Here is a 25,133-nt window from a genome sequence, read left to right on the forward strand (position 1 = left end):
AGGCTGTATATTTACCCATTTCTGTGTAATTATATATCTGGAATTGAATGTGTACTCACAAGAGTGGGAACAGGACCATGATAGATGGTGTACTGGGTGCACAATTGATAAACTTTTACTCATTTTCACTTCCTTTCAGATATTTGTCATGCTTTTTTTTTTATCCTGTTTACTCTTAAAGAGTATGTCCAAACTAAAATATCACCACCATTAAAGTTTTCCTTCAGGCTCTGAAAAAAAACTTCTTGTATTGAAAAAAGCTGAGAGGAGCCATATTATTATTATTATTATTTTATTAAACCAACATGGATGGGATGAGTGAAAACAGAGAAAACATGGTTTTTAAATATTGAAAAGAAAATCTCAAATTTGTTGGATTGTTTGCAGACTTGCTTGCTTGAAGCAACTGTGTTGTGCAATTTTCCACTCGTGTAACAATCCCTGAACTTCTCCACATCTTTGATCCACAGATTAGTGTCGGTCACACTCGTTTATGGATTATTTGTGCAGCATATTTGACTTCTTATCTGCAACCCTTCATCCCGTCTTCGTCAGCAGCTTTTGTGTGGGTTTAGATGCTTTTGCAGCAAAAAAAAAAAAAACAGAATTCCCAGAGTTTAATATAAACGTTTACAGACAATATAACTTTAGGTTTCATCCATGTTGGATCTCTGCTTGAATATAGGTTGAGTTCACTTTTTGAGTTCTTCCCATCATGCACTAAAACAAAAATCTAGCTGCAAACAAAAATAAATAAATGTTAGACAACATATTTTATAAATGTATTTTTAAATAATAAATACATTATCAAAAAGTGAAAAAAAATATATTAGAACCTTGTTAATCAGGAAAAGATGCTGGATGGATGGTTTGATCTAATCACAACTAAACCTGACTCATGGAATTTTTATTTTTTTCACAGACTTCTTAACTTGTGATTACATTTACTTTAGTATCAACGTTTGTTGAGATTTACATAAAATAGAAACCCAGAAAAAAAATCATACTATAATTTATCATTGATTGCATGTTAAAAAAAAACAATAAGATTTTAGCAAAGAATTTAGCTGAGCTGTACATTTAGCAAAAAACACAATTAAAGGCAACGCTGTAAGATAAAAATGTTCATATTCCACATTGAAAGACAGCCATCAATCATTTGACAAAACCTTTGGGCACAAAAATGTACATTTTAAACCTTTTTTTATTGTTAAAATAAGAACAGGTCAAAATATGTTGAAGGGACTACTCTGGTTTTTGGCGGCTCTGCTTGGAACGCTCAGTTTTACCCAGGGTGGGGCGGGACTCTGAGCTGCAGCGTAGGAGAACTTGGATGAAGAAGACTGTAGAAGTCCATCAATGACAGACTTCTGCAAAGAGGAGGCAATTCATGTTTGGAAGGGCCTCGCCATAATTTAACGGAGATGTTGACCTGAAAGGTTCTTCCAAGACATTCCTCTAGCCAAATGAGAGAATTTTGAGAAAAAAATTCCTCACGTCTCATAAAAGGCGAATAATAGTGTTCCTTCATTTGCGTTCTCCTTCTTTCCTCATGTTATCACCCTGAGGGACTGTCTGTGGATCCTTTGTGGCATTTGTCAACTTTTGGGAAGAAGATGATCTCACATCCACATCTTCAAGTTCAAAGAAAAGCTGTTATTTGCTGATCTTTTCTAAAAGCAGAAAACATGGGAGCTCTATCTGACTCATCCATGACCAAACTGTAAATCAAATAAATCCCCTTCCTACCGACGCTGACCTCCTTCAGTCTGTGGAGCCTAAACAAGAACATGTGGCTCGGGGGAGGACTGACTGCTGAGAGGATTCTGCAGATCCCTGGCAGGTACTGGATACCAAACAGCACTTACCACTATTTTCATTTTCTGTGTGGAAACTTGGAAACGAGAAGCTCAATGTGAGGTGAAGGCAGCTTTTGTTTTTCTGATATTTCTTAAACTAAACACAAAGTCTATAATAGAAAACTGCTAATATACAAATACACAAGTAAGGTAAAAAAAAAAAACTACTTTTGAACGAGTTTTTAATTTTTAGAGATGAGCAGACGGATATTTAGCAAAATTCCCAATTATAGAAGATCTGAATACAAAAGCAAGGAACCTAGAAACAGCTTGACTGCTAAAACCTTTGGAAGTTTACAGGGAAACAGCGACATTATCAATGAACTTGGCCAGTTTGATGTCCCGTTTGGAGAGTCCTCCACAGTCATGTGTCGTCAGTGTAATCTGGACCTGTGAAGACATTTGAGCTTTTATTATTTTTTCAAATCTAGTGATTTTAGGGCAAAATAAATTCTCAACTGATTTAAAGGGGGGAACTCGTTCATTTTTTCTAATCAATTTTTGAGAGAAAAACACAGAAATGCAAAGTTTTAATTTACAATCATAGAGCTTTAGCTTTTTGAACAAAGTCACACATTCAGAAAAGTCTATATGCTTTTTTCCTTGCTGTGAGAAAAGTGGAAGGATGTAAAAATTTAGAATATACAACAAACACAGAAGTCTTAAAGACAATCCTATGAAAATGTTTGTGTGGCATTTTTCTAATGATGGAGGTCAAATATAAAGAAAATATTAAGCTTATTTGTTCATTTCTTTATTAAAATCCTTGTGAATTGGGAGCAGACGAAAAAATGCAGTTTGAAAAAAAAATTGTATTAACTATGTAGAAAATACGCTGGGCGGGCCACAAGCTCTCAGCAACAGGGAGGGGAAGAGGGGCGGGGTTGCACCATGCCAATGGTCCCACCCACAACTCAGAGGCCAATTTCTAATGAACTATTGCTGCTCTGAAGAAACCATGTCCTAAAAAACAACTCTTTTTTTTTGGCAAAAAACGGCCTAATCATAATTTAAAGACCACTAGGAAAACCTTTACAATACTACAAAAGATGATCAGAGTGGATATTTAAAACTCATAACATGAAAAACAGAAAACGACACTGAATTTCATAGGTGAGCTTGCTGATTTTACTATCTTTAGATATCAAAAGTAGGGATAATTTTGATAATGGAATTTTTCAGAAATAGTAAAAAGTGAACATCTGCTCCTTCTGTAGCAAGAAGAGAAAAAAAAACTACAGCCATTAAAAAGCTGCAAATGAGTCACACGGAGCATAAGACAGAAACGTTGAGGTGTTTTCATTCCAAAAGGTTAATCCAGTTTGACAAAAATAATATCCTAAAAAACTGACATGTCCGTTCGCAGGTGTCACGCGTGAGTCCTTTAAAAGATGCAGACCATGTGTGATGCTTTAAACGGAAATCGTGGCAAAGCAAGTATTTCCCCTTCAAATGTAATATTTGGAAGTTCTATTCACTAACTGCCATCTGAACAGCCCTGCTTTCATGTCCCACTCTCACTGTGTCATTTTCCAAATAATAACAAGGTCAATGGAAGGTTTTTGTGGCAGCAGAAGCTTGTGTGCTCTCGTTTTTTGTTGTTGTTTCTACCCGGGGAGCTACGTTCATGGTGGGGAGGGTTTGGTGCAGCGGCTCTAGTTGTGTGGTTTTCTAGACACAGCCAGCCGTCGACAAATGGCATAAAACCACAAACACAATCCCCCCCCCCACAAACCACAAATTCTGTCATATTTCAGCTCTTTTTAAGCCGCTCATAAACATGGACACAAACTGTCCTGTTATTCTGCTTTGATTTAATTTGGTTTCTTCTGCTCCACCCACCGGCGTTGGAGTGACATGTCAGTCGACCAATGAGGTTCGCCCTGGTCCAGGAAGACAGATGTTGCTAACGTAGATTTAGTAAACGAACGGCCAAGAAAGATAAAAAAGATTTACATTTCAGAGAACATTAGCAGCTCGGTAAAGAGCGTATATTTGGTGGATGGGGAACTTTGCGCCGTGTGTGTGTTTGTCCGGGGGGCGTCAGCTGCAGTGCAATAGAGACCTGCAGCTCTGTTCTACAGCCACTTTAATAAAGAGTGGATTAGGAGCAGCATTCCCCTTCCAGCGCCCCGGTCCACCACACAGTGACTCAGTGGCTAGAAGCTAATGCCCAGAGATTTTCACGGCCTTGCTTTGTCATATCAACCACTTTCTGCTCTCAGTTAAAAAAAAAAAAAAAAGGCTAACCGGGTTCAAAGGTGTGTGGGAAAACAGTAAGACGTGGCGAGTTTTTTCAGGGTGTGAGCCTCAACCCGTCTGTCTTTTATATAAATCAGCATGGCAGGAACTCAAACACACAACCAGGATACACGTTTGATTCTGTGAACGGAGATTTCTAAAGCAGATAAAGCTGTGATGTAATAATAACCTTATTATAAACATTGAACCACTCCGGGTGATGGTTCATCTTCTCTGCCTGCAGAGCCACTCGAGACATAAAGCCAAATGCCTGCGGGAGAAAAAAATATGGATTTAATCTTTATTTACTGAATGCAAACAAACACTTTGAGAAAAATCCATCTAACAATGGTTTTTGACAATTTCAAATAAATGGAAAAAAAAACTGAAAAACACATCTTTTCTCAAGATAGCATTCAAATTGATTATTATTATTATTATTATTTACCAAGGCTGTGTCCCACCAAGGTGGGGTAGCCTAGACAAGGCACACAATTTTAGCTCCCTCTGTCTCTTCCCCAAACCCTCCTCCTTCAGTGCGTGAGTGCGTGTGTGTATGTGCGTGTGACTGGTCTGAGATCTGGTCTAAGCCACACCACACTGCACCAGGGTCAGCTGTACAGCCCAGTGTGGGCACCTCCACTGCAGGGCCTCAGCCAAGGCTGGTTTCCCCTTGCCGCTTCATCCCAAGACCAGACCTCTACCACACCCATCCATTCATCCATACACAAACTCTCTCCACCCATCCCTGTCCTGAGCAGCCTCTCTCCCCTGCACCACAGTCATCCCTCTTGCATTCAACGCTCTTTTTACACCCTCTGTCCATCCCATTCGCGGTCTTCCTCTCATTCTCACTCCACTCACATCAGATTCATATACCTTTTTCACCAATCGCTCCCTTTCCATTCTTTCAACATGTCCAAACCATCCCAGTGCCTTTTGCTCTGCTCTTTCAGCCAACTCTCGCGTCACACCAGTTCTCTCTCGGATAACTTCATTTCTCATACGATCCATACGCGTCACACCACACATACTCCTCAAACATCTCATCTCAACTACATTCAGCTTCCTCTTTTCCGCCACTTTCAGACTCCATGTTTCAGCCCCATATAACGCTGCAGGCACCACCACACCCTCATACAATCTCCTTTTTGCATCCTTTCCCAGTGATCTACATTCAAACACTCTCTTCATTCCCCCCCATATCTTTCGTACTTCATTCATTCTAAACTCTACCTCTCCCCCCATTCCACCATCCACACAGACACACGACCCTAAATACTGAAAACACTCTACCTCTTCCAACAACTCCCCATTTAATGCCACATTCAATCTGCGTTCACCCTTTAACCTCGTACACCTCATCACCTTACTCTTTTCCACATTCACTCTCAACTTCCTTCTGTCGTACACCCTCCCAAACTACTCAACCAGACGTGCCAAGCTCTCTTCTGAGTCAGCCACTATTGCAGTATCATCTGCAAACAGCAACTGATTCACACTCCATTTGCTGCCGTCAGTATTTATCATGCTCACACCCGTACCCGACACCCTTTCATTCACCTCTTTTACCACACCATCCATATACACGTTAAACAACCACGGAGACATCACGCATCCCTGACGCAGACCAACCCTCACAGGAAACCATTCACTCATGCTATTTCCTACTCTCACACACGCTCTACTGTTTCTATAGAAACTCTTCACACCTTCCAACAATCTACCATCAATACCATACATACTCAACACCACCCACAACGCCTCTCTATCAATCCTATCATACGCCTTCTCTAAATCCATGAATGCCCAAAACACCTCCCTCCCCTTAGCCAAAAACTTTTCACACACCTGTCTCACAACAAACACCTGATCCACACACCCTCTACCTCTCCTGAAACCACACTGCTCTTCACCAATCATACACTCAGTTCCCTCCACTACCCTATTAATCAGCACTCTCCCATATACTTTGCCTACAACACTCAACAGACTAATACCCCTAAAACTACCACATTCATACTTATCACCCTTACCCTTGTACAGGGGAACCACACACGCACTCATCCAATCAAGCGGCACCTGCCCATTTGCAAAACACACATTCAACAATCTCACTAACCACTCAATCACGATCGCTCCACCACACTTCAGGCATTCCCCAGCACACCCATCCACACCTGCAGCCTTTCCTACTTTCAACTTTCCCACAGCTTGCTCAACTTCCTCTCCTGTAATCAACGTTTCATTCAACTCTCCCAATACATTGATAATTATGCTGAATTCAGTTTGTAAAAGCACCATCCCTGACTTTTATTGCTTTCTCTTCACATGATGCATCTGAGCTTCTCTCATTTTGACTTACAGCACAACATTTTTCCTGTTCTGACTTCCTCTGGATACTAAATCCAATTTTGTTTTATTCATTTAAATATTCAGCAGATGAAACCTAATATAGTTCTTTTTTTTATCTGCACAAAAAATATCTTAAATGAGAACTGATTTAAACCAGTGAAACATTTACATAAAGATTCATAAAAGAACTGAAAGTCTGTAGCAACATCAATATGTAAACAGTGTAAAATGTCTGCACATCACACACAGCATCAGCTCTGCAAAAGATTTCTACATTTTGAACTCTTTGTTAATCCTAACAGTTAATAGTTTCCTTCTGTCATTCAGTGTATGCAAAAGGCCCAACATATTGTCATCCATCAAATCTGATTTTCAGTCATACTTTGCACAATAATACTACTTATAAAAAGGGTTTCCCCCTAAAATCCAACGTTTTAAAAATGCTGATACCCTGATTAAGAACAACACATGTTATTTTGTGTAAATGTTGCATGTATTTGAATTCAGGGCAGAGAGAAACCTAAAATGCTTTCAGGCTGAAGAACAGGTCCTTTCTTTGATGTAGAATCACACATACACAAAGGCATGGTCCAAAAAGCAGGAAAACAACGCAAATGAAAGAGATATAGGAGAGAGAGCAATGCTGCCATCTGAGGCTCACAGACGAGGACGTCTGCATTCAGGCGACTTCCACCCCCACAACGGAGAGCACACAAAAACACACACTCTTCATATTTCAGCTTTGGCATGAGGTTCTCCTCAATCAAAGGCCATCCAGGGAGTCATTACCATAATTCTAATTATCCACAAAATGAAGAGCGAAATCACTCATACACATAGCAAAAGGAGGAGGGAGGGGGAATCAGGTAGACCTATTTCAGGGCAATTTCCCACTGCAATCTCAATTAAGCCTCTAAATGCTTCCTTTCTGTCTAATTAAATCAACTGAAATGCCATTGTTTACGGGCCAAGGCTGCAGCCACACCTGACACGACCAAACAGAATTACTTCCACAAAGGAAACTGCGTCCAGTTGCTTTGGTGGGGTGTAACCCATTTCTGATACGCCTTATTTGCTTCTCGTCTTGTGCTATGCGTGTAACACGATCAGCAGCGACATCAAATTGGTTATCAGGGAAACCGTCTCCTGATCAATTTAGGTAATTGACATATTCCTGCAACTTGACCCCAGAGCCAGCAATTTGGAGAGTGAGGTGGTCTGCTTTTTCTCCCTTTTCATTGGGCCTAATGGAGAAGGTTAAGCGGCCTGTCATGTCAGGTGTTGTCCAAACATGTCTTGTCTTTCAGGGCCGAGTTCAGGCTAATCTGCTGCTGGAGAACATTGACTGACAGGTAAAGGGATTATGTGTTAACACTTAAGCACTCGTGCACACTGTCCAATTTCAATTCCTCAAGCTTTTTCAAAAACTCACCCTCCATCCTGGACCATAAGGAAACTGAACTTTTTCTCCTAAACTGTGAAATTCTTGATAATCCTGTTTTTTTCCCCCATGATATATTTTCTAGGGATGGGCCAAGATGATTTTTCCAGCCAATAGGCTAAACAATATTTCCCCTGCAACTGTGGCCCATAGCAGATATTTGCCGATATGGATATTTAATCCTCAACAGTAACACAAAGTTTATATTTCCTTTTTGTGTCTCTATCAGAAATGCACAACTTTTCTTTTACTGGACAATCACATTGTACTTGACCTTTTTAACATACAGCATAGGATCTCATAGGAACAAGGATCACTTTCAAACTTTCACCTACATATATCTTTAAGCATTCAGACTCTTTATTGAATACTGGACATAACTGTGAACCAAAAGCTCCCCATTGCCAGGGATCTATCAGGAACAACACATATCCCTATCAAAAAGAACATTTTCCTGAATTGGTAAATGTCGTATACTTATAAAGCGCTTTTCTACCTACAAGGCCCAAAGCGCTTTACAGTCACACACACATTCACCCATGCACACACACATTCACACCCCTGCAGAACACTGGCGTGAACCTACCACCAGAGGCAAGGTGGGGTTCAGTGTCTTGTCCAAGGACACTTCAACATATGGGTGTGCAAGGCGGGAATCAAAATCATGGGTTGACCGCCCTACCGCTGCACCACGGCCGCCCCGGGGAAAACAGTCAATTTACGCTTCCCAACCTATTAAGAACAAGTATACCTTTTAAAAATAAAGTGTTTCAGAATATCAGTAGATTTTGAATATCAGACCAATACAGATAAACTCAAATTAAGCAAATATCGGCTGATACTGGTACAGATATATCGCCCACCCCTACCATTTTCTTTACTGTAAGATGTTTAAGTTATAGACTAGTCAATCAGATGCCTTAAAAGTAGGTGGAGCCAACTTTTACAGTTTGACTGATTTCATGTAACTGACTATCAAACGGTAGGGGTGTGGACTCAAACAAGCTAACTCCAGATTGGCTATAGTGGTTGCCATAGAAATGCAGACTCAGACAGACTCGGACCAATCACTGGTGGTGGTGCACGTCGTCTGGCGGGCTCCATATCATGGAAAAATGGCGACTGAATTGACTTCATATTGGTGGAACTGGAAGAAAACCATTTGCTGTGGGTGACTTACACTTATTGGTTCCAGTTCTCAAAAACAGTCAACGGTTTATTTGGTTTGTGGACAGTTTCCCATAATTTTGTCCCTTTGCCGTTTGACTGACAGGTATTTTTGCCCCACCTCTCTGCCTTTTCTTCAGAAATGTAAGGATTTGATGACTTGGGGTTGGTATCACTGCCCTCAAACTAAATCAATTCATCTTCAATTCATAAGTCTAATATGATTTTTTTTCAAGTACTCACTAAAAAAACAAGAATTTTTGTTGAAAAAAACACTTTCTGTGCGAGGACGACCTCAATTAAACGTCACATCTGAGAATTGGATCACAACAAACTCAAAACCGATCATAGTTACCGGATTTAATCAGTCGGAAGCTCAAGCATCTGTTTTTGTCCTTATTCTGAAACAATTGGTCACTTTCTGATATACTTTTCAAAGTTATCTCATCGGATAAATGTCTACCAACACAAAACACAAAATCTATACATTTTTAATTACTGTGTTGCTAAATCTACTAAATCTACTAAATTTACAATGTTCTTTAAAATATTTGTCGTCTTAATTTCGTTTCAGTGGTTTGCAAAAAAGAAGGCTGGTTAAAATGTGATCTGGAATTGAAATAAAAGTGAAAAAGGATCCGATTTGAGGCCAAAAAGCTGAAACAAACATTGTGTCAAACAAAAGCCGCCATCCGTCACTACAAAGGAACTGTCTGTCACCTGCGGGTCACATAAACACCATCCACTTTGTCCAAGTGTGAATATAAATACAGAAGGCATCCCACCACTACCAGCCAACATGTCAACAAGAGGTCAAGGGCTTTCCCTTCAGAGGAGCTTCCCCCCCCCTCCATCGTCACTGTGCCGGCCACGTGTCAGATCAGCCGTCCGGCCAGCTTTCCATCCCCTCAGCCTGCCAACCAAGCAGCAGCTGTCCGATAATTTGACATGACACGACACAGTCCCCCCCATCCCAAATAATTAGGAATACCCAACAGCAGTCCCACTTTCTCCACACACACACACTTTCAAGGAGCCATTTTAGCACCATTACAGCATGATTGTCATCCAACGCGAGACAATTTGAAGCTGGAGCAGAGAGGAGTTGTGGGCTGAATCACTTTCAAACACATGGCTGTTATTTACAGATCGGCTTTCCACCGCCGCGCAGCCCGAAGGCTTAGAGATGCCTGCTCCACCGTGCCAGGACTCTCTACTGACATCCACACTACACACATGTACATGTGAGCAGGAGAACCTGCACGCTGAATCCAACCGTTAGGCATGGAACCACATCAGCGTTTGCCTCCTTAAAGCATTTCTGCAGCCGAACGCAAAAAAAAAAACGGCTGAGATTCCAACCGTGCTGTTTGCGGTTATGATGATGACCACACTCCTCTCACTTCCAAACAGCGTTTCTCCAGCTTCCAGCTGGCTGGACAGACCTGCCCACTTCACTGGTATATAATTTAAGGTCAAACGTGGAGATGTTATGAAGCAAAGCTGCCAGCCGTCAAGTTCTGTTCAGTGTAAACGGGTTTCTGCTCGGCATGTGGAACATCGGCAGGACTAATATTCCCAAATCTAGACTCTCACAGTTGAGACGCAGTAGTTGGTGTCATGTAATGCTCCGGCATTGCGTTAAAGCCAGTGCATTCAAACCTCTCATTAAAGCCAGGCTTACCATGACTTCCCTATTGCCAAAAGGTTTGTCATGGAGATCTTAGCTTACCATTGATCTGATAGCAGGATTCTCTACCTACCTGCAACACGGATGACACACCATGAAGCTTCTCTCAGGCCTGTTCACACACTTGACTTTCCTGTAGAGTTTTTTAGGGGGGAAACAGATTTGGGAGCTGAACTCCATAACCTGACCTCCACAGTGGAACGCAGTTGGATTTAGTCATATTTGACCTCACAGTTTCTGCAAAGTGTTTAGGCCCGAATTGCCACAAAATAAAATTGTAAATTTCTACAAAACATTCTAAAGTGTTACCAACAGTTTCCCAGGTTTTCTGAATCTCTTTTTCATTTTCAGTCCAATTTTGTACCAAATGACACTCAGAATATTCATTCATTTTCATTCATCTTCTTCCGTTTCATCCCTTTCGGGGTCACGGGGCTGCTGGAGCCTATCCCGGCCACTTGCACTTGCAGGCAGCTGGTTTTGGTGTTTCTTAAAATAAAACATTTAAACTGAGTTTCTCTTTTAAAAGGCCTGCACTTTTATGTATAGTTTTAAACACTAAATGAATAATAAATATTCAGACAAATAAAAAATGACTTAAAACAAAGAGAAAAAGGGGGTCTTAAGTCAGTTGGCTGTAGATGTTTTCACCAAAGTAAAAAGTCACGTGCTGATCTGGAATTTAACCAACAACTCTCTCATTAGAAAATGGTCTAGTCTAACAATCTGCTGCAGTACAAGAAGAACTGTCAGGAAAGTCAGCGCTCTCTTCATTCCTGATGCTGTGAGGATGCAGATCCATAGGAGGCGGGGTTATCCAGAAGCTCGCTTTTTCATTAAGGGTTAACTGGATTAAAAGCAGATCGAGACCCTTACTGAGAGGCGGGGCTTGTAGGAATTTGAGGGGTGAAGAGCCAAAGAGAATGGAGGAAGGAGCAAAAAGAGCCATCCGAAAACAGGAGTGTTTGAGTCCGTCTCTGCTAATGTTTATACCTGTAAATCAGTCTCACTACTATAATTCTATAATTTTTATCACCATCTAATGAGATCACATGGTTGATTTTAATTCTGCATTTTTTTTGCATCATATGATAAGCCAAAGGAATAACAGTTGTAACATTTAAGGTTTTTAACTCCCCCTTCATAAATATTTAACCACTATTCAGCACATTTTATAACAGTTTTGGGCGAAAAGGATTTTCCTTCTTTAATTTATATTTTGCATATATATTTAAACACAGGTGGATGTGCGAGTAGGGCCTGAAAAGTTTTGGATTTGGTTAGAAAGTCATTTCTTTCCCATGCTAAATGTGTTTTCTATTTAGAACACTGACTTCATCTGCAAACTAAAGGTCTGTTTTATTCCCAAACTCATAGTATATTTGTCGAACGGTCTGGATAAGAGGTCGCTCTTTTAACTTTGGGAAAAAAGAAAGAACAGGCGCATATCTTCAACCTAAAACGCAGCTTTTGTAGGGCTTTCTTGCCCGGCGCTGCTCGGCTAAATATTTGCGGCTAAAGAATGAATGGCATCAATGTCAACCTCAGCTAACGTAACACAACAGTTGAGCATGAGCAGGTCACGTCTTCTTCTACGAGCTGCCTCTGGAAACCAACCCTGTTTCACTCATGTCGCATGAATGTTTCCACATGATCCTCTCAAATCTATAGCAGATGGTCATCTGTAAACATACGCAGCATGTAAACAATATCAGGGACCGAGACTCAATAAAAGTGAGCAATTTCAACCGGAATTGACAGAATCAACAACAAGCGCAAGCAGAGATGTTTCCAAATATGATTGCAGGCATTGTCAAAGTCGAAAACGACTCCAGAGAAAGGATTTCTCCCCTCAAACATGATTAACTGCTTCGGATCTGACAAAGAAAATCCCTCTCAGTAACTTCATAAAGACTGATGCCACTAACAACATCTACCGTATCCGCATACCGCAGATAAAACACGGTGCTGGCTGCTCAGAAACAACAACTTTCTATTTGCTGTAATCAGAGAAAAATAAACCTAGAACAAAAAGCAAGTGCAGCTTATGTTTATTTTTATTTGATTTATCAATCCAGACCTGAAGCACCCTTATCTGGTGGTAACAAGAAAATGTGGATTCAGGTTCTGCTGTGGAACAAGAACTATGGTTACAGCTCTACCGCCCCCTACAGACCACAGAAAGAAGTGTTTCCCCACAGATAAGTTGTTATTCTCATTAGAAACCTTGGAGGGTTCAATTTCCTCAAGCACATCATTTGGAACTAAACGGGAATCAGTCAGCGTGTCGCTCCTCATCTCCACTTCCCTCCAGTAAGCCCCTTTCAGAAACTTCCATCAGAAATGAAGGAGAGTTTGGAAAAGAGAAGACAAAAATCTGACATGACAGCGAAACAGACAGAGGGGCCAAAATTAGAACAAGATGAGCTCATTTTCCAATATTAAGGGGGCAGAAGTGGAAATGGGAGACAGGCCGCAACAAGAAAAGGAGGGAAGCATCAGGAAAGACAAAAAAAAGGAAAAGAAATGCATATCAGCAGGATTGAGGGAGCTGTTAGTGGTTTTAGAACCAGATGAGACATTTTGACCAATCTGATTGTTTGTGAAAGAAATCACTGATCAAAAACTCAATTGCTGCCAACCAGCTGCCTGCTGAGTGTCATGCTAATGCAGCCTGACGTCTGGGGGTAAGAGGAGGAGAGGTTTCAGAGCCAGGAGGCGCAGATGGGGGAGCACAGCGCTCGCCCTCCAACTTCAAACATGAGAAAGTGTAAAAACAGACTGCTTTTGCAGCTAAAACAACTAAGAACAGGATTTTTAGAAAGTCCACTAAGTGGCCCTGGGACATTGCAGTTTACTGGACAAGTAACTTCTTACATGACCACAAAAAAAAGAAAGGAATTTCCTTTAGACGCCATAATTTTGTGTAAAAAACATGCATATTCAGGATGTTATTTCCTTAAATAACCATTCTGAACCTCTTCTGATCTATCATAAAAGCGTTCTCAGTTGTCTTTTAATTATGATTATGCCGTTTTTAAGCCAAAAATAAAAAAAACTGGTGTTATTTTCTTGGACATTGTTCTGCAGAGCGGCTGTAGCTCGTTAGAAATTTGTGGGCGGGGACTGTTGGCGCAGAGATCTTCTTATATAAAAACTGCAAACGTTTCTCTCCCTTAGAGCACAAATCAAATTCCACTGATGAGTTAAAGCCATTTTAAAATATAAAATAACATGTTTTATCGCAGGATTTCCATTCAAGGGCAACTGGACTTAAAGGTTCATCTGAATAGTTTCTTCTGTTCATAACTTAAAAAGTTACTCTTCATTTGAGCTACACACTGAACTAATATCCCATAATAGAACAAAACATGTATGACGAAAATACTGAGGGACACAGACCTGATTAAAGGTTTTAAAGTGAAACTCTTTAAATATGGCATCTCGATCCTCCACCTCCATCCATCCTGTAGCCCTGAGCTCCATCATCAGCTGATCCCGGTCTGCAGGGGGGAGCCAGTGGGAATCCGACGACTAAAACAAAAAAATACAAATATTTAATTTACCAACATTTCCTCCTTTCACACAGCTTTTTATGGTTCATATACTTCATGATCCTCCAAGGGTGAATTGTTTTAAGAAGGAACATTTGACATGGATAGACAAGGTGACAAATATCCTAAACTTAGTTGTATTTCAGTGTTCTTTTGTCGTTATTTTGCTGATCATTTTTGCCTGATTTCAATCGTTTTTAGTTTGTCATTTCACTTTGCCTTGGGTTTTACTGGTTTTATTAAGTTGTATAAATTGCCCATGTGTGAAAAGGTGCAAATAAAAGATAAACTTGGAAATCTCTGAACTCTATCATATTGAGAAATAATGCTATTCCCATGGTGTCCAATAGATGTCAATCTTGTACTTCTGAAAAGAAGATATTTTTTCCCGAGGTTTCGAGTCAGCTAATACTTTGTTAAACATTTAAATAATAATCCAGTTCATACGTTTGCGCAACTCAATCAATAAAAAAAAATTATAAATATGCTTTTAATTTCCTAACTGTCACACTTCCGGTTAGAAAAAATAAAAGAAATAAACAAAACGTATTAATTCAGACGTCAAAATTAGTACAGTCGTACAGGTGTCGTACAAAATGGGTTATTTAGGAAAAAAAGTTTAAAAAAAAAAGACAAATCTTAGCTTTGGAATTAAATGTGCGTATTTCCTTATAAGTACTGAGTGTTTTCGCTAACTCTGACTTCGCCGATAAATCGTTCGTTCATTACAAGATTGGGACGCTAATTGTCGGGGTCTCTCATTTCTCGCCTTAACACTCACCATTTTTGACGAGTTGTTCCTGAGGAACGGAAGCTCCTTCAGGCCGTTCAGTCCACGGAGGCGGTTGCAGGGCCAAGAGCTGCCCGTCCGGAGGCTAAACATTAACCCAAACATTAGGAGAGTTTGGTCAGCTGCCCGTTTTCCTAACCTACCTGTTCTGCACGCTGCGTGTCCTCAATGGTCCCCCACTGCCCTGTCACATTCAGGCATAGCTGTTCACTTCACTGCCTGATTAAAATCTTTTTTTTTAAACGGCTGTTTCAGAAGGTTATGTGAAGGAATCCTAGATCATTTATTATTACAAAACTGGTGACAGTTAGGTCACAATAAATATGAATCACATTCCCTGCAAAACTGCATTGTTTACTCATACAGAAATTGAGCACACACACATACAAAAACTTAAAGGAACTTCCTCACTGATTTACTATCTAACAAAACTGATTTTGTAAAACGTGTCAAAAAGTGTTGTACTACTATTCAAAGCTAAATGATATGACTGTTATTTAACATAATGACAACTCCCTCCTTTTGTAATGAAACTATTTCACCCCACGCTCCATGAGTTCTTATTCAGTAGAAATAACAAAGGTTAGTGCAACTGTTGGTAACACTATCGTACAAGGGTTGTTTGTTAGGTTTGGCTTTTTTGTAGATTAGATGAAGCTCTCCTGCAAAAATGAGTGGCTGTACCCTTTGTGATTATTTTCTTATGCACCAATCTCTGAAATACCATTTGTAAATATGTTTAAACAGAAATGGCCAAAACTGTGGGCCAACATAGTCAACGGTCAAAGAGTTTTTAGGCCCAACAATCTACCAATATTTTATTTGAAATTACAACTTCAACATTTTTACTTTGAAACAAATGTTTTAATTTCAATTAAATTACAAATCTCAATAAAACTGTGTTTTCATCCTTAGAGGTTCCTGTCTTCACTCCTGGTGCTCATGCTCTTGTCCCGGTATAAGCCACCGGATGCTGTCCGCTCGCAGTATGGCATACACAGAGAATCCAGTGATGAAGAGGATGGAGAAGACCAGCAGCCAGTCGATGCTCCTCATGGGGACGCTGAGTAGTGGGCCTTCCAGGTCCTCTTCGGTCACATTTCTGTCAGGATTTGCTTCAAACCCTGTGACAACATATTTGAAAACACAGTGAGCTGCAATTCTGTGATCTGAGTAATACATTTTGGTTTAGAAGATATCTCTTTAAAGTCAGCAGCTGACAACAAAATTAACTCAAATAACGTTTATTTCAGAGTGCAAGAACTAAATAACTATACATGACAGGATCAGATAAAGGGAAAAGGTTATTTTAGTCGTTCAAGCAAAAAGTGGTTTGATGAAAAAAATAAATAAATGTTTTGATTTTACAGTTTATCTTTAAAATGTTTTTTGTGATAAAACTAAAAACTAAATTCTGCAACAATACAGAAAACATTAACAGTCATGACTGTCTGAAGATGAGTTAAACTGCAGACATTTCCATCTGTGCTGCACGTCTACCTGTCTGGTTGGTGATGAACGACGTCAGCGTCTCCAGAGTTCTGTCGGTGTGGTTGAAGCGAGCCATGGGTTTGGCGCCCTGAAATAGCAAGATGTTGGGAACCGCCACTGTTCCAAATCTTGTGGAGAGGCTGGTGATGAGAAGGCAAACCACATGGACAATGAACACGGGTTCTATGTTTAACTGTTTTCTGATTCATTGCAATTTGATGCAAATAGAGAAACATTCAAATATTGAACACACTGTATCACATAAAAAAGCTACATGAAAAAAGCAACAAAACTATATAGCTAGGTAAAATAATTTAATCTTATTAAGCCTCTAATGCTTCAGCTTCATCATCTCAGTGCTTTTATTAAACCTTCTCTGTGGATGTTGTTGGCTTTAAAGTCATTTATGTTGTTTTTCTTTGTTCAAACATTTATAATTTCAATATTTCTTGTGACTTTAGGATCAAGATACCATTCATCACACCATCGTGTTGAACATAATCACATCTAATTTTGGTAAAAAATGCATCCAGTAGGTTGGTTTAGCTTAAAAAAATCTTAACATAGTCAATAAAGGAACATAAATCACCTGCTGTGCTGTGATGCATCTAAAGCCAGGAAATGAATACCGGGAAAAGCTCGAGGAAGAGCATTGAAATGAGGAGCCAAGTTGGCAGAGAACTGGCACCAGGCTGTGTAGAACAGCACCACAGAGCACTCTGTGCTGTTAGCATTAAGGAACTCCATCAGGTCCTGAAAAAGTGAAGAAGAGCCAGAGGCGAGGAACAAATAAAACCTCTTTATCAACTCTATTAAATAAATAAACATGTTGATGAATTAAAGTGCCAAACAACTGTTCTAAGCCCATTTATGAACGGCCCTCCGAACATCGTCATCATCATCATGGATACCTGTGATGCGTTGAGGACCTGCACTGTGAAAGTCTGCAGTCCTGTCATGTTCCTCTTATCACAGTTCACTTTGTACGTCTTGGCAGCCTCTGTGGTGTTGTGCTCCTCGACTGGTGTAATATCTGAATGAACCATTTCAAGAGTGACCTGGAAGCAGACATCCAATCTCCAGTCATTCAGTGTTGATGTTTGAGTTTCAGCCATTTAAATCATGGCCAGTGCATAGATTCAAAACTGTACATTACACAGACGTAAAAACAAAAATTCAAAGCCAATTTTTGAATTTACTGGTTGGGCAGTTGATTTACAGACAAAAGTGAAACGATATAAAAGTGCTCCTGGAACATTTTTGGACATTTACCTGCTGCGACAATGGCTCCTCTTCCTCCTCCAGAGACAGTGAACCAGTCGTCAGGTCCGGGGAACCGCACTGATCCCTCCCCTCATCACAGGGAGGGGAGAAGGCAGTCTGGAAGTCTTTTACATTCTTGGGATATAACGATTCAATATCAGATGGATCAATCGGTGTATCAGTGCCCAGCACAGCATCCGCAATCTCAGCCGTCTTGAACTGCCTCTTCAGGACAGACTTCAGGTCATCCGACTCCACAAACTTGGGACTGTTCTCTGAGTCCGACACTCCATCTGGAAAAATGAGCTCCGGTGATTCCTGATTGTCTAAGTCATACAGAAAAATGTTAATTAATCCTAAATACAACAGATATTTAAATCAAACTTCTTGCATCCCAAACTAACCATTCAAATATATGAATTTAGACTAGAACCAAAAAATTGAATCATTTTAATATTTACAAATGGTTAAACAATTGTGAAATAGGAAAAAATAGGTATTATTAGTGTTAAAAAACAACATAAACACAAACAATGTAGTAAAAGAGACAGGATTTTATTTGGTCAAGTATTTATCATCTTTGATAGTAATAAGGATCAAAGCAAAAACCTTAATGGAACACCCGTTTGTTTAAAATGGCGCAATTTAGTAAATCGTAAATTATTTACGAAAACTTTCTGTCAGATTTGGCAGATATTAAACGACTTTTTGTCACTCCTTACAATTGAAGCCATTTAAAAAAATGAATAGATATTTTAATATATTACAATAAACAGGAAAAAAAAACTGAAAAACGATTTCCAAACACAAACTTCTCACTATTCTAATTCTGTCCTTTGCTATCATCAGTCAGTACCTCGGTGGCGGATTTTCGGTTCCTTACCTTCTGCTTTTACCGACGAAAACTTGAACACAACAGCACTGAGTATAATAAATAATAGTACAAACGTTAAATGAAAATTCCTTGAAATTCCCACCATGTTTATTACTTTAAAAAATAAAAAAGATAAGAGACGGCGTCAGGGCATCCTTAACGATTGGTAGGAACGAATAATCATTAGGAGCACGGACGAAAATATGCGACACACCATCAAAGTTATTTCCGGTGAAACTTTTTTTCTTCAAACTTTATTGAATGTGTCAATTCAATTCACAACGATGCAACACAGCAACAAGGAAGGAACAAGCCAGGGGGTTATTATTACATTTTACACAAACACATTGAAACTGACGCACAGATCAAATGTTTTAATGGATTTCCGGTTAAACTAAACAAAAAAGAAGTACACAGCATCACGGTGCAGAGTAAAAGAAATACCTTCAAAATAATCCATTCTGTTTTGGTAAAATTATGGGAAAACATGTTCTTTTTGGTGAAACGTTACAAAACAACATGTTTAATTTAGTTGTTCTTAATGTTTTGTTATTATTGGGTAATTATACTAAAACAAAAACACGGGGAAAAATTGCTAATTTTGATAAACAAATTTCCATATTAAATATATAAAGTGGTTTGTATTTAGAAATTTTAGCTTTAAAATAAAGGTGAATTCTTCATAAGAGTAAACTTTCAAAAAGCAAACCATTTTTTAATATATTTCATTCGGATATTTAACTATGGTCCTATTTTCATTGATTGGAAATCATGAAAAATAAAAAAGCAAGAACATTTCTTACCTAAATTTAGGACAATAGTTTTATGAAAAGTCTTTGTATTTATATGTGTTTTGATTTTTTTTATGTGTCTTTATTTTTGCCACCTTCTTTTGTTCAATAACGTGGCCAATAGGTTTTGCCCTGATTGGTATATATGTGCATATGTTTTGTATTCTGACATTTGTCAGAAGTTTTCAATTAAAACAAAAATATAATGAACAAATTAAATACTTAAAGTTCGAAGTGTTCAGGTGTAAATTAAATATTGTTTTTTATCTATAACCCATACGGTTTTTTTTTCTAGCTCTTATTTTATTTTTCCCTTCATATTTGGGTATGATGTTTGGGTATCATGTGTTCAAAATTTAAAAATTTACTTAGTTTGCAGTTTTTTGTTTTTTGTTTTCTTAAAGTTTAGAAGGTATTCACAGTAGATCGTTCAGTATAAAATCGCCATATTTCGTTTAAACAGACAGAATCTGAAGGCATTCATCATAGAGTTTCTGAATGTTGACTGTTCTGTAGCTTCTTTTTCATTCTAGGACCAGAGTGGAACAGTATACAAAGGAATTGGTGTTCTACAGGCTCTCTAAAAAAATGTAAATGTTATTTGAATGTTCTCTACAGCATGTACCGTGTGCAAATTGGGTCTTCATCATTTGCCATCATTAGTAGTAAAGTGTCCCTGTCTTTGTTACCTTTAACTGACAGGTAAAAATATGGACCCCTGTTGATCTATGAATAAATTATTTTTTAAATCAAATTCTCTTTCATTTACAAAATTGTAGTTACAATACAAGTTTCCTCAAAATACAACATCATACCTTTTTATTTGGTCTAAGGTTTATCCATTAAATATTGTTGTTTTGTTCCTTACGTAGTTATTTAGACACATCATTTCGTAACATTTCTTCATATATAAATAAAGTATTTAAGTAACATGTATTTTTAACTAAATAAAAGTGTAATTCACTGCAGAGATCTTGAAAAAAACAATAATATAGAAATGACACCAGAGAAAACGACAATAGATTATAAAAGTACAGATAAGTGACTGCAGCTGAGGGCTAACTGTTTGCAGAGAATTCTGCGACCGACATCTTGTTCTTACAAAACAAAAATACCATAAAATAGTTGATACTGTAAGGTGTAAAATTTTTGGTGGCTACAGAAAGACCTTGACTTGAGTTTTCTTTCTTTGTTTTTTTTATAGAAACTAACTGTTATGTATTGCTGCTGCTCCTTTGCTGCTTTGCTGCATCACCTGTCATTCTGCTCACCTGGCAGGTGTGGCCAATGATCTTGATCAGCACCTGCCAGGTATTTAAGTCATAGGAGGCCACAACCAAAGGAGAAGCATGCAGAGAGCAGAGCAGGGGCCTGTTTCAGAAAGGAGGTTAAGTGTAAACTGAGTGCGTTAACCCTGAAATCAGGGAAACCCTGGGTTTTCCCGTTTCAGAATGGGAGGTTTGTTAAACCAGAGAAAGCAGAGTAAGTCAAACCCGTTTCTGAAAGAGAGGTAACTTATACTCGGAGTCAGTGTCCATGGTTACTTATGCTGTGAACCTAACCTGGTCGGGAGCAGGTTTTATTCTCTAAACTCAAGGTTTCTGCCAGTCCCCTCCCCTTTTTAAAGACGAAGCGGTATTTTCCGCTTTAACCTTCATTGCCCACATTTCCGTCACACAGAGACGAGTGACAAGAATGGCTTGTCCTTTTTTGGAGGACCCAATAGACGAGGAGGCTGCATTCATTCATAGAGAATTATATTTACCTCGTACGAGGATTTTGAGACCTAGACTCGATTTTTTTGACATTTCCCCATACGTTTTAGTTTGAGCGTTACCGTTTTTCGTTGCAGTCAATTACATATATACAATGAAAACAACATTAGATATGTATTGCTATGTAGATGTTTCATATGTAAAATATTGTCAACAAAGCCTACATCCATGACATGCTCATATTTGACCTGATTGAATTATGTTTTTATACTTCATTTTAGCTGCTGCCATGTTCTTTTAATTCCTGCAGGATTGCATCTACATGAAAATGAAATTAGGGACATTGGATTAGATTAATGTAACAATTACTTTTGGGAAACACAATTTGCTAGTACTGCTTACTTTCTTAATCCCATATAAACCTATACCACTTGATCAATACAAGGGTAGACAAAAGTTCACTTTTAAAAACACAATTCTGTAGCAGCCCATGCAGTGTATCATATTCATGCATTTATTACTGCAGTTACGGTAGTGGGACTGTAGGGGGCATGTGTTCTGCTGTGCAAGATTTACAATAAAGAGACATGTGGAGTGAACAGACGTGTGTGTCTGAGCGCCATAATTACATTCACATCTACCGACACCGAACCCTGTGAGGCCGGCTACAATTGCATGTATTAATATTAAACTGACCAAAGTTTGCAAGAGGGGAAGGTTAACAAAAAAGTCCTCTAAACCAGTGTTTTTCAACCAGTGTGGCCGTGGGAGATGGTCAAGTGTGCCGTGGAGAAATTGCCCTGATTCACTGATCTAAAAACATTTTCCATCTCCAGGATTTCAGCTCTGTGTTCATCCAAACAGGCCCTGATAAAACACTGAGTAGTTAGGAGTATAAAAGATCTTAAAATTACTTTTTCTTTGTGTTTATTTAATTCTATTAAAGACATTTTGATAAGAATGACGGTACCGCGATTTAGCTGCAGCTATAACTGTGTAAGGAAAAGTCCCGCCCCTTTAACTGTCTCCGCCAATCATTCTTGAAGGCTTAATCACATGTCATTGGTCTGACCTATCAGAAGTGGTTAAAGTCTTCACTTCCTTGTTCTTAATTCTGCTGATAAAGTCGCTCAGTTCTAACAAAAATACCAGCTAGAGCTCGTCTTTAGCTGGTGGTTCATCTCTTAGAAAAAAACAGCCGCAACTTCCTGCTTTTTCTGCCACAATTATCACAAAAATCCACGTGAGATTGCACGGGGGGGGGGGGGGGGTCGATCAATACAGACCATGAATCTCTGCTTTTTTTTTTTTTTGGGGATGCTGGTGTGCCGCGGGATTTTTGTCAGGGTGAAAGTGTGCCGTGGCTCAAAAAAGGTTGAAAAACACTGCTCTAAACATTACCGACGTTAAATGCATTTTCCCCCAGATTGGTTCTGTACACTATGCAGCATTTCATGCAATTACACCAGGAATAACACTTCAAAAGTACACCTAAATATCACCATTTTTTATTTCACACCTTACGCTATTTAAAAAGTTATTACAGCCAATATTTTATAACAATGATTTAAATGCAAACTTGCGCATTAACTTGAGCAGCTATGTTTTCCCACGCTCACTGTCTCTGTTTTGCAGATGCAGCGGTGTTGCTTTTCTTCTGGAATCTGTGCTCATATTCACTGTAACTCTGCAGCAGCACGTCAAGTTCAGCTGGCGAAAAATACGCAGACCTCTTTTTTTCCACGATTGCCATGGTGAGTCGTGATACCTGCGCTCCATTGATAATGGCTTCTTATACTTATACTGCTGGGTTTTGTTATTTTAGTTTGGGGTTGGACCTTGGTAGTCCTAGTTTATTCACTTTCCCACCAGAGACAACAACACACTGGATCAAGTCTACTGCAATATCCCAGGTGCATACAAGGCTGCAGCAGCTCCTCACCTGGGCATATCAGATCACATCTCTGTGGAGCTAACCCCCACATACAGACCTCTGATCTGCAGGACCAAACCAACCATCAAAACAGTTCAGGTATGGACCGAAGAGGCTTCTTCTGCATTACAGGACTGTTTTGAACTCACTGACTGGGAGGTGTTTAAAGATGGCTCAGACCTGGAGGCCTACACAACATCCGTCCTGAGCTATGTGCAGTTCTGCACCAATGCTGTTCTGCCCACAAAGTCCATCAAAGTGTACCCAAACCAGAAACCATGGTTTGATGGAACAGTGCGGTCTTTGCTCAAAGCTCGGGATGCAGCCTACAGGTCAGGTGACAGGCTGGCCTACAGCAGAGCCCGGACAGAGCTGAGGAGGGGCATCAACCAGGCCAAACGCAGACACAGACAACGGGTGGAACAGCACTTTGCTAATAACAACCCGCGGGAGATGTGGAGAGGCATCAGAACCATCACAGACCACGGGAGCAGCATGCAGCAGACCACTCGTGACTGCCTGACACTCTAAACACCTTCTTTGCACGCTTCGACACGCCCGGCAACAGCAGAGACTCTGGTCCTCTATTACATATGGAGGAACAGTCCCAGCCTCTCGTCCTGCAGCTACATCAGGTGAGCTCCACTCTGAGGAGGATCGACACCAGAAAGCCGCAGGACCAGATAAGGTGTCAGGTCGGGTTCTGAAGCTGTGTGCACATCAGCTGGCTGGAGTTTTTCTGGACATCTTCAATTAGTCCCCGCAGCTCACCTCAGTTCCCGTGTGTCTCAAGTCCTCCATCATCGTGCCGGTGCCAAAAAAATCATCTGTCTCGTGCCTCAATGATTACCGGCCGGTCGCTCTGACACCGGTGATCATGAAGTGCTTTGAGAGGATCATCCTGAACCACATCAAGGACATCATCCCTGCTACTCTGGACAGTCACCAGTTCGCTTACAGGGAGAACCGATCGACAGAGGACGCAGTCTCACTAGCCCTGCATGCTACCCTGTCCCACCTGGAGCATCCTGACACCTATGTCAGGATGTTATTTGTGGACTTCAGTTCAGCCTTCAACACGGTGATCCCGGATAAGCTGACACTGAAGCTCCACAACCTGGGTCTGCCTGCCTCCCTGTGTCTTTGGATCAAAGACTTTCTCACCAACAGGCCCCAAGTGGTGAGAATCAGGGACTCAACATCATCCACTCTGATCCTGAGCACAGGAACACCACAGGGGTCTGTCCTCAGCCCCGCCCTCTTCACTCTGTTCACCCACGACTGCTCCGCTATTCATCCCACAAACCTGGCTTTAAAGTTCGACGACGACACCACCGTAGTGGGTCTCATATCCAACAATGATGAGACTCACTACAGAGAGGAAGTTCAGCACCTGACAGGATGGTGTGCTGACAACAACCTCATCCTGAACACCTCCAAGACCAAAAAGATCGTTGTGGATTTTAGAAGGACTAGAAAGGTGGCACACACCCCCCTCCTCATTAACGGGGAAGAGGTGGAGCGGGTGGACCACATCAAGTTCCTGGGGATCCACATCACATCTGACCTCACCTGGTCGCTGCACACATCCCACCTGGTGAAGAAGGCTCAGCAGAGACTCTTCTTTCTCAGGAAGCCTAAAAGGACTGGAATTTCATCTCAACTTCTGGGGAACTACTACAGAGCCACCATTGAGAGCATCCTCTGTCTGAGTGCTACGGTGTGGTACGGGAGCTGCACCGCTCAAGACAGGACTTGGCCCGGGTGGTGAAAACCGCACAGGAGATTGTGGGAGGACCTCTCCCACAACTCGACTCAGTGTACGACAGCCGGGTCCGACGGAAGGCTGGTCGTATAGCTGCAGACCCCACCCACCCAGGACATCAACTGTTTGTACAGTTGTAAGAGATACAGGAGCATCAGAACCCACACGAACAGACTGAGGAACAGCTTCTTCCCAAGAGCAGTG

At 40.2% G+C, this 25,133-nt stretch overlaps 2 protein-coding genes across 5 annotated transcripts; both read right to left on the reverse strand.

Annotated features, from left to right (window-relative positions):
• Positions 1-275: 275 nt before the first annotated feature.
• LOC101171269 (pterin-4-alpha-carbinolamine dehydratase 2) lies at positions 276-15,311 on the reverse strand. Its single transcript, XM_004076052.5, has 4 exons — positions 15,089-15,311; positions 14,156-14,287; positions 4,291-4,371; positions 276-2,249 (listed from the first exon to the last, which is right to left on the reverse strand). Exons 1-4 carry the CDS (start codon positions 15,200-15,202, stop codon positions 2,154-2,156), a joined length of 423 nt encoding a protein of 140 aa, XP_004076100.1. The 5' UTR covers positions 15,203-15,311; the 3' UTR covers positions 276-2,153.
• A 576-nt stretch (positions 15,312-15,887) lies between these two features.
• txndc15 (thioredoxin domain containing 15) lies at positions 15,888-18,919 on the reverse strand. Of its 4 annotated transcripts, none has more exons than XM_078931230.1 (6): positions 18,708-18,919; positions 17,861-18,177; positions 17,500-17,646; positions 17,178-17,341; positions 16,598-16,728; positions 15,888-16,221 (listed from the first exon to the last, which is right to left on the reverse strand). In XM_078931230.1, the coding sequence occupies exons 1-6, from the start codon at positions 18,829-18,831 to the stop codon at positions 16,025-16,027; spliced, it is 1,080 nt and encodes a 359-aa protein (XP_078787356.1). In that variant the 5' UTR covers positions 18,832-18,919; the 3' UTR covers positions 15,888-16,024. The 4 variants fall into 4 exon arrangements, with proteins under 4 accessions (XP_078787356.1, XP_011481427.1, XP_004076101.1 ...); XM_011483125.4 differs by having other exon boundaries at positions 17,861-18,144; positions 18,735-18,918; XM_004076053.5 differs by having other exon boundaries at positions 18,735-18,918.
• Positions 18,920-25,133: the final 6,214 nt, after the last annotated feature.

This window comes from Oryzias latipes, chromosome 14 (assembly GCF_053564925.1).
Source record: "Oryzias latipes strain Hd-rR chromosome 14, Olatipes_Hd-rR_3.1".
Classification (NCBI taxonomy): domain Eukaryota; kingdom Metazoa; phylum Chordata; class Actinopteri; order Beloniformes; family Adrianichthyidae; genus Oryzias; species Oryzias latipes.